At 40.3% G+C, this 16,733-nt stretch overlaps 1 protein-coding gene across 2 annotated transcripts; it reads left to right on the forward strand.

The window, feature by feature from the left end:
• Positions 1–5,590: 5,590 nt before the first annotated feature.
• On the forward strand, positions 5,591–14,542 carry MYOZ3 (myozenin 3). 2 transcript variants are annotated; one of them, XM_088134774.1, is made up of 6 exons: positions 5,591–5,739; positions 6,715–6,882; positions 7,682–7,737; positions 9,561–9,708; positions 11,212–11,392; positions 14,103–14,542. In XM_088134774.1, the coding sequence occupies exons 1-6, from the start codon at positions 5,655–5,657 to the stop codon at positions 14,272–14,274; spliced, it is 810 nt and encodes a 269-aa protein (XP_087990900.1). In that variant the 5' UTR covers positions 5,591–5,654; the 3' UTR covers positions 14,275–14,542. The 2 variants fall into 2 exon arrangements, with proteins under 2 accessions (XP_087990900.1, XP_087990899.1); XM_088134773.1 differs by having other exon boundaries at positions 6,715–6,869; positions 7,660–7,737.
• The last annotated feature ends 2,191 nt before the right edge of the window (positions 14,543–16,733 follow it).

Consider the following 16,733-nt stretch of genomic DNA (forward strand, 5'->3'; position numbering starts at 1 on the left):
GCCATAGCAACTTAGTATTGGTCAGTGGACAACTACAAACCCATTCCTATCACTCTTCTGGCTAATAGTTCTTCTGGTTTCAAAATATTCCAACCTCACAAAAGCCATTTCAGATTTGCCAAACTATGGATAAAATATGCATGATTCAGAACTTTTGTTTTAAATTCAAAAGAAAACATGCTGTTCTATTCTGACCTCAGAAGAAATCCTGGCCAGTTTGAGCCATGTGTTTCAAGGGTTCTGACCACTCCAAGCACTGGGCCTGAACTGGTGTTTGTGTGGCTTGTGACTGGACGGCTTTTTTTCACATTTTCTCCAGAGAGCTTTGCAGAATGGGTTTGGTTCAATTGGCTGGAGCTTTCCTGTGTGTTTCTTTATACCTCTTGTTTCATGCTATTAAGTTATACTTTTTGATAAAGAATTGCAAGCCTAAACTGTCTTAAAAATTTTTGGGAAGAGTGGGGGAAAAAAAGAGAAAATAATACAATTTGGCTCAACAGTTCTGCATATTCTCTCAGTGCAACACCTGCTTTTGCTCAGTTGTTCTAACTGGTGATTAAGATGTAATTGAACAAATTGAAGAAATGTTTATTAGCATTCTTTACCTTATGTTAATATGTTGGCTCAGCACCAGGAGGGGGTGTTAATTTAATGAATTATGCTCTATCCTTTGAAAATTCAGAGTAGGGAATAGATAACAGATTTTTCTGATAACAGATTCAGTCACTAAATCTAATGAAATATTTTGCATTTTGTTACATCACAATGCTTCATCCATAGCTCTGTTAATGTTACTGGAGCCTTGCCATTACTTGCAGTGAAGGAATTCTCCATATATAAATAGAATAATATATGGAAAATTCAAGGAAGGCTGAAATCTGAAGTAAGTCATCTGGATTTATGTCAGAGAAAATATATTTACAGTGGGAGAATTAATTTAAATACACAATTATTTCTTTTTCAGTAAATAAACTATGGGATGACAGTCAGTTTGGTGTAGTGGTTAAGGCACCAAGCTAGAAACCAGAAGACTGAGTGAGTCCCGCCTTAGATATGAAGCCAGCTGGGTGACTCTGGACTAGTTACTCTTTCTCAGTCCTAGGAAAAAGGCAAGGGAAAATCACTTCCAAAATCTTGCTAAGAAAACTGCATAGATTAGTCCAGACAGTTGCCAGGAGCCAAGACTGACTCAATGGCACCAAAACAGACAAAACCCCAACCATTTGGGATAAAGCCCTGACTTTTCAATGTGTCCCAATATTTTTTTTTCCTAATGCCACTATTGTTAAATCCATTGTAAGTACATTCTGAAGCTGGAAATAGAAAACCATCAACATATCTACCAACTGATTTCAGCCTGGTTTCTCTGATGCGTCTCTTGCAACACATCAACAGCAATGATGCTGCCCTTTTTCGGGTGCTTTCAGATGACCATCCTTTCCATCTGCTAATTCTTCTGATTCCATTTGAGACTGCAGTTCTGATGCTTTATGAATGCTTCAGGAAATTGAGATGCTATGAGCATGGACATTAGGACATGACTGCTCATCATAACGATGGCATGATCCCACACACCAACACACAAAAAAGTTCAGGGAGTTGCCAGTAGGGGCTCCAATGTTCATCCCTGGAAGCGCTGAAGCACCACTGTGCCTTTGAATCCCAATGGGAATGTTTCTGAGTTTATAGAACTCATGGAGAAGCAACAAGCAATCAGCATTTGCCCTTCCTGGCAAATAATTGTGCACTGAGAACTATCAGCCAAACACACATAACACACAAAGGCAAGGAAAGAGAAGTTTTACTTTATGTACTTTATTTTATATTACATCATATATATAATTTAAAAAAAGATTAAATTGCTGGCATCTTTTTTCCTATTTTACTTGTATTTCCTCAGAGCTAGATGGGACATTGGCAAAAACGCAGTCAACATCTTCTGATTTTTCCTGTATTCTGAGGAACTGAACAGGGTTCTTGATAGCTTGAGTCTTGCCGCTTGTGGGCTGGGCCCTGTTCATCCTGGCAGTCAAGGCAGAGGTGAAGGGCTGGATTCAAATGTAGTAAATACCTTCTTGAGAGAAGAAGTGGTACCTGCCACCTTGAAGAGGCCATCTCAACCCTAGAACCCTAACCCATCACTTGGCCCCACCATGTTAGACAATTTCTGCCTAGTGTCAAACCTTCCCTTCTTGGAGAAGATTTTGTAGAAGGCTACCAAGGATCTTGGATACAGCTAATTAACTGGTTCCCTTTCTTTTGGAATTCAGAAAGCATGGGATAGAAATGACATTAGCTGCTCCAGTAGATGACTTCCATTGAGATTTGGAAAGTTGCAGTTCTTCTTCTCTTAGTGCTTTTGATGCCACCAGCTCAGTATCCTTCTAGACCACCTACATGAGTCAGTTGTTGGGGCACTGCTTTGCAGTGGCTCCTTCAATGGTTGTGGAGGATAAACAATCAGATCTCCTGCAATGTACTCTAAGTGGGGCTATCTTTGAAGACCAGCTGGAAACTGCAACGGATACAAAGTGAGCAGTCTATGTGCTGGAATCACCAAAAGCACATTATCCTTGTGCTTAAAGCTCTGCATTGTTGCCAACAGGCTTCCAAGTGCAATTCAAATGCTGGTTTTGACCTATGAACCCCTTTATAGCTTGGTGCCAAGGTACCTCCAGACTGCATTCTCCAATTAGAATTGACCAGTCCAACATATTCATAGCAGGAAAAGCTCTTCAGGATCCAGCACTTACTGGGGGAGTAAAGCCAAGAGCTGACGTTTTTCTGTAGTGGCTCCAATATGACGGAACAGCCTCCTTTTGTGTATCCGGTTTGTCTCCAACGTAGCAGACTTCCAGAAAGTATTAAAAACTGTATTATTCCAGAAGGACTTTGGTGGCTTAGTGTGGTCTTGCAGGTATTGGCTCATTCTTAATTATGTGGTGTTTCTTTTATGTAATTACGTGTGATAAATTTACTGAAGATGATAATGATTGTTTTAAGATGTTACAGGATTAGGGTTTTTTATGTTCTTACCATGGATAATTTAAGGTTGTGATGCTGACGTTGTTATTTTAGACTCACTGTGGATGTTTTAGTGTTGATACGTTTGTTATACCATGGATGTTTTAATCTTGCTATAAGCCATCACAACTCTGTAAGGAGTTGGTGGCATATCAGCTTAAGATCAATCAATCAATCAATCAGCCCAGGCCTGCTGCAGGCCTCAGTCATCTCTCCCACACAAATGAAACTTTTCATGACACTACTGGGAGAGGTCATCCATCAGTTTGCAGTAGACATTTGCCCAGCAACCATAGGGTAGTTGTATGGCTACTCTGTTATTTTTGGAGAGGAATGTACCTTGCTTGTAAGAGCAGCTCTACAATTTGTGAGTCCTCCTGGATTTGCAGCTCCACTTAAATCAGCAGCTGGAAGCTATGGCCAAAGTGTCTTTGCTCAGCTTTGCTGGTGCACAGATGCAGCCCTTTTTGGAGTGGGAGTTACAAGTTCTCATTACTTGTATCTAGGGCTACCCTTTGAAGATCATCCAGAAACTGTAATTGATGCAAAATGCAGCACCCGACATGCTGCTGGGTACAAACTGGTTCAGCAATATCACGTCTATTTTGCTAGCTCTGCAGTGGCTTTGGGTAGTCTCCAAGTACAACTCAAGGTGCCGATTTGAAACTATAAAGCCCGTCTCCTCCAGTTTGACTCTGGCTGGCCTGGCTGTTCTGCTCAAGAGGGGTTGCTCTGGGTATCCTCAGTTTGGGAGGCAGAAGTAAGGGTCTGAAAGCAATGTTTTTCTATAGCTGCACTGAATCTGTGAAATATGCTTCCCACAAAGATCTGACTGCCCCCCACTTTAATCACCTTTCAGAAACTAGTGGAAACAGCTTTTCTGACGAGCTGTTTCAGACTAACATCTATTCTTTTCTGATCAGCAGTGGGTTATTTTAAATTTTACTTTCTTTTAGAATTATTGTGTTTATGGTGTTTATTGCTCTTGTTATGTGATTTGTGAACTGCCTAGAGATGGGTTATTATGGTGGTATCAAAATAGTGGGAAAAATTAAAAATGAATTCCTCTATTGTCTTCCAAGTTCCTGTTGGCATAACCGCTGTTTTCACAGTCCTGGCAACAGGCTGCCATAGCAGGATCCCAGAAGCTGGAAGACAAAGAGAGCCAATCATCTCCAATGAGGACACCCTTGGAATGCAAGGCAGAGCTAGGCGCCCCTTCTCTATTGAAATAGAATGTCCTTGTTGGTGAATATGATGCTCTTGACACAAGAACAATTCAGGAACTATCATGATGGTAAGAATCCAGTTGTGGCATCATATCATGAGCAGGGGGGCTTGTCTTGCTCTCTTGCCTCCCCATTTGAAATTTGAAAATGTGAAGTGTCAGATACATCATTGCTGTTGTTTAGCTTTCCAAAAGTTCTGTCCTGGGCTTCCAACTCTGTTTTTCATTTAACAAGCTTCCACACGACATTCTCATTTACAAGCTATTAAAATGTGGTTTGGATGGTATTACAGTAAACAGTGCCTATGACTGGCTGTCTAATTGTACTAAAAGAATCAGCACTATATCAGGTTGGATAGTGGTAGTCAGTGGGTCCTGAAGAGATTTGTCTTTGGCTCAATATCATTCAACTTTTTTTTTTTAGATTTTTTTTTATCCCGCCTTTATTATTTTTATAAATAATTCAAGGCAGCGAAGATACCTAATACTCCTCTTTCCTCCTATTTTCCCCACAACAACGACCCTGTGAGGTGAGTTGGGCTGAGAGAGAGTGACTGGCCCAAAGTCACCCAGCTGGCTCTTCTATCTTTTATGTTACTGTGTGAGAAATTTAGTGAAGAGGATAATAATTGTTTTAAGATGTTATGGGATTAGGGTTTTTTAAGTTCTTACCATGGATAATTTAAGGTTGTGATGCTGATGTTATTTTAGACTCACTGTGGACATTTTAGTGTTGATATGTTTATGTTATGCCATGAATGTTTTAATTATGAACATTTAATTTATACAAAATTATTATTGGAGGCAAACCTGATACACAAAGGGAGACTGTTCTATATTGGAGCCATTCTAGAAAAACATCAGCTCTTGGCTTTACTCCCCCAGTCTCATGGAAATGCTGGATCCTGAAGAACTTTTCATACTATGAATATGCTGGACTGATCAATTCTAATTGGAGAATGCTGTCTGGAGGTACCTTGGCACCAAGCTATAAAAGGGCTCATAGGCTCATAATAATTAAATTCATAACATAATTTAACATTTGATTCATACAAAAAACATTTGTATTTATTACCTGGATAATAGAGTTGATGGGCTACTTATTAAATGTGTGGATGACACAAAATTGAGAGGTCTGGCAGAATGAAATTGCAATCTAATTGGGGCAGGTTGAAAGAATAGACTGAGAAGTAGATGTTTTTCCATAAGGAGAAATATATTATCTTTAAGGAGAAAAAAATGTAGGTCATTTTCCAAGATGGCTTAGAAACATGACATTGTCTCTTTCCCAAGTAGAATTAGTTTGCCGGCAAGCTTTAGCCCTGGAAATAAATGCAGGCAGCAGAAGAGTCAGTGGATGTACAAAGACTGATCAAATCTTGCTTTTCTTGCAGCTGGAAATATGTTTCCCCTTCCACGCTCGAACTTCACAAGGGAGCAACATGCACCAATTCAAGCCATTGCGAGAGAGATTCAAAGAGGAAAGGGTAAATCAACTTTGGCTGCCGTAATTTTCTCAATTATTCCTAGATAAAAAGCTTCCCCAGCATTTTGGCTTGCAGTAGAGGTTGGCTTCTTAGCCCACTGCAGGCACTTACAAAGCTGAAGATGTAAATAATACAGAGGAAACTGTGAAGGTTTCAGATCCTAACATAAAATGGATGAAGCAGAACTTTTGAGAAAAGCCTACTGATGAGTATATTCTACTCAATAGAATGTGTTGTGAAATTCAGGCAGTCGTGAATTAATGTCCATCTTCACTAGACCTGAGAACAACCTAATTGCAAATATTCAGAGGTGCTCTTGTAAAAGGCAGCTGGTAAGGATAGCTTTGCACTTACCAGCTACAAACATTTAGCATGACTCTGCCCTTGCTTGTTACACTTGGTAAGCATGGATGGAACTCTCCTTGTTTGATGCATCTGTTAAGAATAGCTCTGCCTTAGCCAATATACATGTAGCTGCGACAAACTTGCCTAACCAGAGGGTGTCCGGCTAAGCCACTTCTGTCCATAATGTGTCTTTTCTCTGTCAACAAGCGGAGGATCAGCCAGATCTACAGGAAAGTGAGGGAACTAAGACTCCCATCAACCCTTGATTGTGCAAAGCCCATCACTAGGACAACCTCATGAATATGTTTCTGTTCATCTGGAAAGAGATGTGCCCATGTGTTTGCTTTTAGGTGGTCACATTGCCAGCTACAAAAACTAAGGATCCTTCTAGGGAACAAACATCCAGTGAACATCAAGGAAAACATGCAGAGGATTAGACTGAAAGTTTCTTGTTGCGACAACTTTCATCTCTGCTTAAAGTAGGCTCAATTCCTATACATGCTTCCCTAGTAAGCACTCTTGACTACAGTCTTACTTCTGATTAGATATGCAAAGAATGGCAAACGGTGAAACATATATACTGTACACCCATATTTCTTGATCTGAATGTATATTTCTTTGTGTCTTCAGCTCCAGAGTTAGACTTGGGGAAGAAGGTTAGCACTCCTCAGGATCTGATGATGGAGGAGCTGTCCCTGCCTATAAACAGGGGATCAAGGCTGTATCAACAAAGGCAGAAGAGAGTGCAGCGTTTTGTGCTGGAGTATCCTACAGGCTTCAGAGTTGTAAGTCATGCCAGTGTGCTAGGCAAAAATGCTTATCAAGATGTCAGTCAGGAACAAAAACAGGAAGTGTGTTTTTATCACTGTATATTTATTTATTGTTTTAACATGCTGTAAGCTGCCCAGAGTCCCCCATTGGGGGGAGATGGGCGGGGATAAGTTTGATAAATAATAAAAATAAATGAAAAAGTGGCAAAGCAGGCATCCCACTTAAAGATGATCAAGCCAACATTTATTTTCACCTCTGATAGTGTAGTTTAATCATGATTGAGTTCCTAAGCACAAGAAACTGGATCTTCCCCATCTCCAGGAGGTTGGGATAGACTGTAGGTGGCAGACCAGTGCAAACCATATTGTCATTGCTTGGCTTGAGGTATAAATCTTGGGGTTAGAGTTAATTACTTGATAGATTAGTGGTTGGAGCAAATACGATGAAATTATTAACTCCTTGACAATCTCTTCTGGCATAAGGAGCTATAATTAAGCTTAAATCACTAGCTGTTGATTATTAATCTATATCCATCCATCCACACACATACTATGCATGTAAAAAATCATTCCACTTCCCATATGGATTCTAAACTAATACCAGCTTGATGTTCTGGAAATGTCCATAGACCTCTGTAGAGCTTGGACATCTGCATTATACATTCTACTAGTTTGCAAATTTCAATGTGTTTAGTATACAAGCTTTTATTCAGATTATTGGCAAACTTCTGTATGCCTTCTGGTATTAGGCCTTCTCTCTGGTCCTTCCTGTCTAAATGTTCTATTCTTTGCTCTCTCTTTCTAGGGCTCAAGCATGTCAGGTGGAGCAGGAGGAGGCTCACACCCAGAGTACAATAGAATGGGAACAACCAAAGGATGGAGGGTCTGTCTGGTTGTTTGATCAGGATCTGGCATAGTGTCGTGTTGGGCTGGAGTTTAGTGGCTTAAAGCTTCCCTCTGTGGCAATGCTCTTTAGTGTGGGTGCCATTTTTGGTTAAAACTAATGACCTTTCCAAGTTAATATTTCAGTAGTGATAGTATTAAGGTAATCATATGTAAACCTATCCATTAGAACACATACCTGAAGCAAAATCTGATCTCACACCAGAGGACTTTTGCACATGTAGCATGACGCCTCCCTCCCTGCCCTGCCCCATTCCAAATCTGTTCTGATGCAACCCGCTGGAGCAAATTTCATCAGCAAGAGGAACTAACTGGCTATAAGCCCATCATCCCTCTCCTGCATTTCCTTTCTTTTAACTGTCTTCATAAAAATAAATGTGAAATACTGAATCCAGCACTCCTGGGGTGAACATTCTGCTGAACTCCACAACTGTCTGACATTAGTTTGTAGCTTTCTTCTAGCAGAGTCAAACCTCCTAGGCTATAGTCTGCATAATTATCATTTCCTTCTCCCATGGAATCCTGGGAACTATGAAGAGATGTGGGGTCTGTGGTGACACGGCCTTCTAAGGCTGCACTTTTCATGGGGGTAGAGGTGGGGATGGTGGCACATGACTTCTCTTGCTACTGCTAGACTTTTGTAAGGAGTTTTGGCAGCTTCCCCCTTTTAAAAACTGATGTATTTTAGGGCTTGTGCAACGGTTGTCACAAAATGGCAGGGCCCTTTGATTTCACCAACTGTGGCCAGAGGGGGCTTGAAGAGCCTCAAAGAAAGGGCTGCAGGTTGTCCACTCCTGTAAGGCTGAACAATTACCAGACTATAATACCCCAGAAGACTCTTTCAAGGAAGCTATTATGGTGGTTACGTGGCCTACTTTATAGATGAATCTCCTGTGTTGCAAATGCTACCACTAGACAGTCCACCTCCTTAAGATGTCCTCACTGACGGTAGTAGTTTATGTTAGCTCAGAAATGTGTTACACTTGGACAGCCAACTCAGCAGGCATTCAAGTCATCTGCTCATGTATGGGGAGATACACTAAATGTTTAAATTACAGCGATCATGTCTGTATTTGCATCTGTCAATACACTTGAGCATATGCACATTTTATGCAAATTGGTGTCTTACTTTCTGATCATACATTTTTTTTCTCTCTGTTTTGGTAATGTGTAAGTGATCAGCCTAGAAACCACGATAGCATAAGGTCGCAGTATAAATATATCTTTAGCCTTTAACAATATTGTTTCAGTAGCAGGAGGTATGTGGAGTTAGTCTTGTGATTTTTTGCAATTCAAGGCAAATCTGGACAGTGGGAAGAGGATAATAAACTGAGGATTAATGGCAGATATTTTGGGGAAAGAATTGTTGTTGTTGTTTAGTCGTTAAGTCGTGTCCGACTCTTCGTGACCCCATGAACCATATTGCGCCAGGCCTTCCGGTCCTTCACTGCCTCCCTGAGTTTGCTCAGTTTCATGCTCATTGCTTCAGTGATGCTATCTAACCATCTCATCCTCTGCCGTCCTCTTCTCCTTTTGCCTTCAATCTTTCCCAGCATCAGGGTCTTCTCCAAAGAGATCTCTCTTCGCAGGGGAAGAATGCTTGTGTATAATGGCAATGGATGAAATTATCTTTCCATTCAGAGGCGGGGGGTCTAAAAGCAGTTGTTCATCATGTTGCCTGAAAAATCCTTTTCTCTTGTTTACATTTTTCCACTGCTTCTAGACAATCTGGTCCTTGGTAGTTGGGTGTTTTAAGTAATAGAAAATGTTTGCCACTTACACTTGCTCTCCTTTGTCTGCTAGTCTGCTTACGCCACAGAGGGGAAAGAGAACTATCAGAATGAGATTCACATGGAGGCTTCCGGAAAGAGAGCACCCCCCAAAGTACCACAGAAAACAGGCAAAGTCTTGCGGATGAGCAAAGCCCTGAACCCCAGCGCAATTGCTCCAGGTAAGAAGCTTTTCACAGCTCCAGCCTTCCCTAACATCAAGTGAGGAAGGTTTGCTGAACTTGACTCACAGACCTCCTAGTCTGTGGAAATTCCCAGGCCTTGCATTTGCTGACACAGAAAACTAGAAGTTGATCATATCTGTAGGGAACTAAGTTGGAAAATGCTATACTATTCCATCATGAACCCAAAAGTAAAAGTATAAATTGTGAGTAGCAGTGGTGGAAGAGGGGGCTGTCAATTGGCATGAATGTCCAAATAATCTTAACAGTGCTCACTTGAAGCACATTATTCTTTACAGAATAATTATTAGAAACAGAACATTATTCTGTTCTTACTGCTCATACTATTGTTTTGTGTCATGGGGCGGTTGGTATTATTTACACTATGGGTTACCGTTTATTAGCAGCAAACAGGGACTTACTTAAATGTGGTCAGCTTGGCAAGACAACTCACGGAACACTGTCCTTCCCTTATCAGCAGATAGTTTGATGAGGAAGATAGACAGTTGCTTGTGCTTAAAAACATCCAGACAGGGTGGAAGGTTGTCTGTTTCCCTGACACTTTCATTTGATGCAGTTTTTCTTGTTGTTAGATAGGTGGGAAGGCAGGCTGATTTTGATGGAGAGAGATTCAATAATGTCCTTTTGCATATATATCAAAATTAAGACAGGAACCTCTCAGGACAAGAAAGTAAGAAGATGCATTTCTCCTTCTCCCAATGAGAGTTATTGTGAATAACTCTAAATTTCCCCTATTTTCCTTATAACTTGTTCTCAAACATCTCCTTGATTATTGTTCCATCATGAGATTTCTTTGCATGACAATATTTCACTAAACAGATGCTAAATTTCCAACATTTTATCTCAACAATACTTCATCATCCTCATCGTCCCATCCTGATTCATCTCCAGTATAAACTGAGAGCATTTTTAAAACCAAAATGGAGTAGAGGGTTGCCCATCCATAGCTGGCTGATCGTGATTGTATTCAGTTAGAGTAATCCAAAGACCACAATCCCTAGAAGACGTGGAGTACATATGGAAAACATATATTAGGAAATTGAAGAGAAACCTTAAAAAAATCAAGCCTTATATTTAGTTTAACTGTTAAACAAGCCGAGGCTGATACTCCTGATACATTCACCCACTTGAGATAATGAATGAAGGGAAGAAGTGCCACAGGAATGACAGCCATTGACTACTTTTGGGTAGCAGTTGAGGTTGGACTCATAAATACATACTTTAGGGCCACAGTACTCAAGAAACTGCAGATTGCAACAACTGTCACTGATAAGGTTAAAGGAGGGCAAGACTGAGGAGGCACTCTAGAAGCAGAACATGTTGCTGATGAAGGCTTCCCACAACTTGGAACCAACCAACCCTATTTTTCCCTATCACCTGTGCTAGCTTCTTCCAGAAATGAGCAATCTGAAACCAGACACGGAGGTTTTGGTGCCACATTACTTAAAACAGGTGTGTTTTATTTGACAATCCCTATTGCAGGCTATTCTGGACCACTAAAAGAAGTTCCACCAGAGAAATTCAACCGAACTGCAATCCCCAAAGGTTATCAGTCTCCTTGGCAGGAATACTTCAGCAATGCTGATTACCAAGTAAATAGGGAAACCCGTTTCCCTGAGCCTCCCAGAAAAGTGAATAATTTGGACCTTAGAAACTTCAACAGGTAAAATGCTTGTTCTGTTTCATTTGCATTTTTGCACTGACTCTTTAGCATATGTTAAAATTCTCTATGGGACTTTTCTGAATATTTATTAGACTATTAGATTTATGTCCTGCCTTCATTTTGAACAATTCCAGGAAGCATACATAATGCTCCCTCTTGCTATTTCCCACACAATAATCACTCTGTGAGGTGAGTTGGGCTGAAAGAGAGTGATTGGCCCTAGTCACCCAGTTGGTTTCCATGCTTAAGGGAGGACTAGAACTCACACTCCCTTGGTTTCTAGCCCAGCACTTAACCACTACATCAAACTGGTTCTCAAAATACCAATAATGTGGAACAGAAAAGAGAATAAGTTGTATACTATATGCACATTCAGACCAAAGTAGTGGTTATAAATACAGATGAACAAAGACTTAAGATTGTCTACCTATAGTTTGTAGTTTCAATTTGATGCATTTCAATTGTTTCTCATCTATAATTCAGATGTTTGGGATTTTAATTCCTATGATCTTTTGTCACTGACTACATTCACTTGGGCTGATGGGTGATAAAATCCAAAATCTTGGATGGCACTAGGTTGCTTACCCCTTTCCTAGAAGACTTGCTATGTATATTTTCAAATATTAGCTCTTTAAAGCAGGGTAGAAAATTTATATCCTTCCAGAAACTGCTCAGCTATAATTCCCAGTATCCTTCACTATTGGCCACACTGGTTAAGGCTGCTCTGGGTATAGCTCATCAGTATCTTAACTCCATGGTTGCTGGGCTTTACAAGAAGAGTCCTTGTTTTCCTGAGAGTCTGCTCAATGCAGAAGCCTGCGCTCTAACACTCTGGTTCACTGAGAGGACTTTATGGCCAATGAGTCTTGGAGAAAGAGGAGTTTCCAGGAACAATAATAGTCTGGAGTGGTAGGAGGCTTGGCACCCTGGAAGACCACATTGAACACCAAAGGTGAAATTTTGAAATGGTTAACTTGGAATCTGCATGAAACTATTGTGCTGTAAATGATCTAAAGACTGGGAAGGAACAGTAAAGAATATAAAGCAGGGCTTCTCAAACTGTGGGTCACAATCCATCAGAGGTCATGAGCTAATTTAAGAGGGTTACACCCATTCCAGTTTTGTCTAGACTGAACCTCCACCGGTGCTGGCCCTGGACTGGATCATGTGTGAGATCCAGGCTCTAAGGCCAAGGTTCTCCTTTGATGGCCTTATGAGTTTGCAGCAATAGCTACTGCAACAGCTGCAAATTATTTCTGGATGCCACCTGAGCTGACTCAGCAAAGGCAATATTAAGTACAGTACTGTAAACTGTAGGGGGAATTACTACTGTATACTAATCTTTTCTCAAGTTAATGCACAATTACCCAGATCTAACTAATACATATTTTAGAAGTCAGAGAACTCCATCTGGGCTATTAGGCTATGATTTCTAAGAGGGTTACTCTGGCTTCCTGTCACATCCTAAACGTGAGTCAGAGAAAAACACCCCCAAATCCATGGAACCACAATTAAAAGAGAATGGAGATTATTGGCTGGCATCGTTTTCTTTCTCTGTGCTACCATTACTCTCTCTGCACCCAGCTATACAAAATGTAAAAACAAAAGCAATTCACAGAAGACTGGTCTGGAGAGGAAAAATAAGCCAAGTCTCCAAAGAGTGTGACGATGCCAAAAATAGCAGGCTTCCAATATTAGGCACAGGATCTATGAAATAGAAATAATTCCTTCATGGTTTATGTGACTACAGCCTTTATATTTCTTAAAAATCTTACAGCAACTGTTTCATTTCTTGGCGCCTGCTTGGAAAAAAAATCTTCTATCCAGTTTCACCAGTTTGAGAAGTGGGCAGGCTACATAATCCATGATTTTCTGCAGTGTTTAAGATAACCAATTTCTGAGCCCTCAGATTCCTCCCGAGTAGCAAAAGTGGCATCAGGAAGCAAAAGATGCTTGAAATAGTATTTACCCAACCTAGAATTGAAAATACTCCATTGTTCATCTGTATAATATACACTGTGTTATTTCACTACAGAATTAAATAACTGCTTTTCTTGATGAGGTCAGAATAAGATTTCGACAATAAACTCACTATTCTTGGATGACTATTGGTTGAGCACAATGCATCATTTGTTTTGTGATCATATACAAGCACACATGCATAAACCCACACCCACAAACCAGTGTAAGCTGTGGAAAACACAAAGGCTCGTGTGTGTGTGTGTGTATGTATATGTATGTATGTGTATATATATATATATACACACACACGCATACATATATATACACACATATACATATACATACACACATACACAAATGGTTTAAAAGACATGTGTGCATTTCACATAAAACAGTTTACTTGTTCATCTGTGAAGCTGATGAGGAAACTCAGCTCATAGAACCCAAGTCTCTGTGAAAAAATCTGGCATGAGAAACTATTTCAGAAAAGAAATTCCAATGGAACATGCCTGTGGTCAGTTTTGTTGCTGTAAGTACAAACACAGTGCGACAAAGCTACTTGGCCGGAACATTTCAACTACTGACTAGCAAACCATGGGAAACTCTTTTGTTGTGACTTACTTGGTTAATGGCTGACTGCACCTGACACTTGCAGATTGCGTTATATGAGTGGCAAGTATTTCCCCCCGCTTAAGCTTGAATGTTTTGTTGGCCAAAAACAGACTTGGGCTTCTCTTTCTCCTTACAGGACTCCAACTCCATTTGGTGGACTGTTATTGAATGACGTGTTCCCTAGGTTTGATGTAGTTGCTTCTCCTATAGACACCATGAACAGTGCGGTGCTCCTTTCCAAGAGACCCAGTTTTAACAGAGCACCTCAGGGATGGATACAGGTTATGCCTGAATCGGAGGACCTGTAGAGACTGTCTCATAGCTGCACCTCTTATCCCAAGATCAACACACGCTTGACTCCCAGTTTATTAACAAATAACTGCCAGAAGAGAGTTTTTAGCACAAAACAGAATCCTGCCCACACATCATGGAAGTAAATGTAGAAGCTTTGGCTTATTGCTTATCGTTAAATGCTCCTGCCTGGTGCCATTTTGATTACAAACTGTACGAAACCATGTACTTCATATTAGGATGCAATAGCTTAAAACATTAAAACAGAAAGTGAAACCAGTTATCAAATCCAAAACAGCAAAAACCCAATTTTTCAAAAATGAATACACTGTACCTAGTGCTATGAGAAGATATGAGTAGTATAAAAGTATACAAGATGTATAAAGCCTCTCCCTGATTGTTTACCCATCCTATCAGATCCAGCAGAAGAGGGATACCGCAGGTCCCTTCTATTAACATCATCTCCCCCAGAGATTGGACTAGCCCCAACACTGGTGGCCTTTCATACAGCTTTGAAGTGCTGGTTATGCCATTAGGCATAAGGGTCAGAATATATGACAGAGCCTGTGGAATGGTTGTCATGATGGGCCAAATGGTGGTGGTGGTGTTTTTTAACCTTGCAGCCATTTACAGATTTATTGGAGTGTTATTTTTATTTTGTTACCTGCTGATTACCACCCACAGTCATGTTGCTGAGATGGATAGCCATATAAATTGAAATTAAATTAAATTAAATTAATAAAATAAAATAAAGGTTGAACTGGATTTCATGTTTTTTTCCACCAAAAAAAAAAAAAAAGGTTACATTTGGATTATCTAGTTTATGTCTATTATATGCCCAGAATTTTTTGAGAGAGAGATCAAAGTAAGAGTTGCTAGAAAAGAAAAACATCGCATCTCCTATAACTCTGTTTTTCTTGTACTGGAAACTGTTTTCAGAAGTTTGTTTTTAACAACCTGGGTAAAGATACAGGTCGAGTTTTTAACAAAGGGTAAGTTTACTAAAAGAACAAGACACAGAATTGGGGGCACAGAAAGAAATTTTATCAACATCACTATGGTGTTAAATGAAACTCATATTCCTATTAGCTCTTGCAAATTACATTGTTTCCACTTATTTTTGTGAAATGTTAAAAATAATTAGGAAACCCATCACTAAAAATATTGATAAAAATGAGAAAAGTTAATGAGAGGTTGATGACATATAGGACTGCAACATACTTATCCAGAAACTGAAATAAATGGGGAAGAGGGAGATTTTTTAAATAACAGCTGTATCAGTGATAGACTATCTCTGCAGAGTTTAGATAAGTAGTTTGGGTCTGGCCAGTCTGTGCTCCTGTACTCTTTATGTATGTATATGTGGAGATTGTAAAGCATTTTGACAAAGCTGGAGGTCCCTACTTGCCAGATCTTGGAACAGAAGAGTTTGTGCAAGCACTTACAATTCAATTATCCACCTTCATTAATAATTTTTTTATTTGTGCTTGCATTTATTCAGCTGTATAGAATAATTTTTTTTTTATCCACACTCAATAGTGACTGATTCTGCGGCGACTGCCTGGACGAGTCCCTGCAGTTTTCAAGGCAAGGTGTTTCGGAAGTGGTTTGCCATTGCCTCCTTCCTAGAGCAGAGCCCAGCTGGCGAGCGCAGGAGGCGGGGTTTCCGTTACTTCGCGCCCTTTTCAGGCATGCACGGCTTCCGCGCTACTGGCAACTGCTCCTGTCTCCTTTGCAAGGCGCTGCTGCCAGCATTTTTCCTCCCACTGGGGTGAGAGTACCCATTTATCTACTCACATAAGTTTTCGAGCTGCTAGGTTGGCAGGAGCTGGGGAGGAAGCAGGAGCTCACTCTGCTGCGCGGAACTGGGCTCAAACCGCTGAAGTGTTGACCATTTCTGGCCGGCAACTTTCAGCGTCACTAAGCTGCTGCGCCACCACGTCCCCTTATAGAAGAATTAGATTACATAATTTAATTTGCTGGTATGTATAGGTTAATAAACCCTGCAGTTTGCAAGGAGCAACAGCCACATTTAGCTACTTAATGGAAACTAAAATGCCAATTCCTATCAAAGGGGTTCTGCAGCCACGTGGAACACTCATGTAAGGCCTTTCCATGTCTTCCAAAAAGAGCAACTGGGCATTTAAACAGGGCTACATTCAGTATTAGAAACATCCTTCCACTCAGGCAATGAAACTTTCTATTGTACCCACCTCCCCTTACCCCTCCCTTAACACAAATTTGCTTTGAGGATCTCCCAAACCTCAAAGCAGATTTGGACTGTATGCAGGGGGTCATTAAGAATTGTTCCAATGGCAGAATGGCACCTTGGCAGTGGAACATCAGACACCCTGAGGTTCTTACTAATCATTATTTGTTAATAAAATTTTTGTCTTTTCAGTAAAGAACTGTCCATCTTTAGCCTTATTAGATATAAATCATATTTATATATTAGGGAAATAGAGTGAACTATTTT

Source organism: Python bivittatus, unplaced genomic scaffold, assembly GCF_059951505.1.
Source record: "Python bivittatus isolate LINGU-HERP-01145 unplaced genomic scaffold, Pbiv_v1 ctg000080_np1212, whole genome shotgun sequence".
In the NCBI taxonomy this organism is placed as follows: domain Eukaryota; kingdom Metazoa; phylum Chordata; class Lepidosauria; order Squamata; family Pythonidae; genus Python; species Python bivittatus.

Bases quoted from the DNA above. Each gene is read 5' to 3' on its own strand.
- MYOZ3 (XM_088134773.1), top strand. From the start codon at position 5,655: ATGTTTCCCCTTCCACGCTCGAACTTCACAAGGGAGCAACATGCACCA. The intron at 9,709-11,211 runs GTAAGAAGCTTT...TCCCTATTGCAG, and splicing joins CCCCAGCGCAATTGCTCCAG to GCTATTCTGGACCACTAAAA. The intron at 11,393-14,102 runs GTAAAATGCTTG...TTCTCCTTACAG, and splicing joins GACCTTAGAAACTTCAACAG to GACTCCAACTCCATTTGGTG.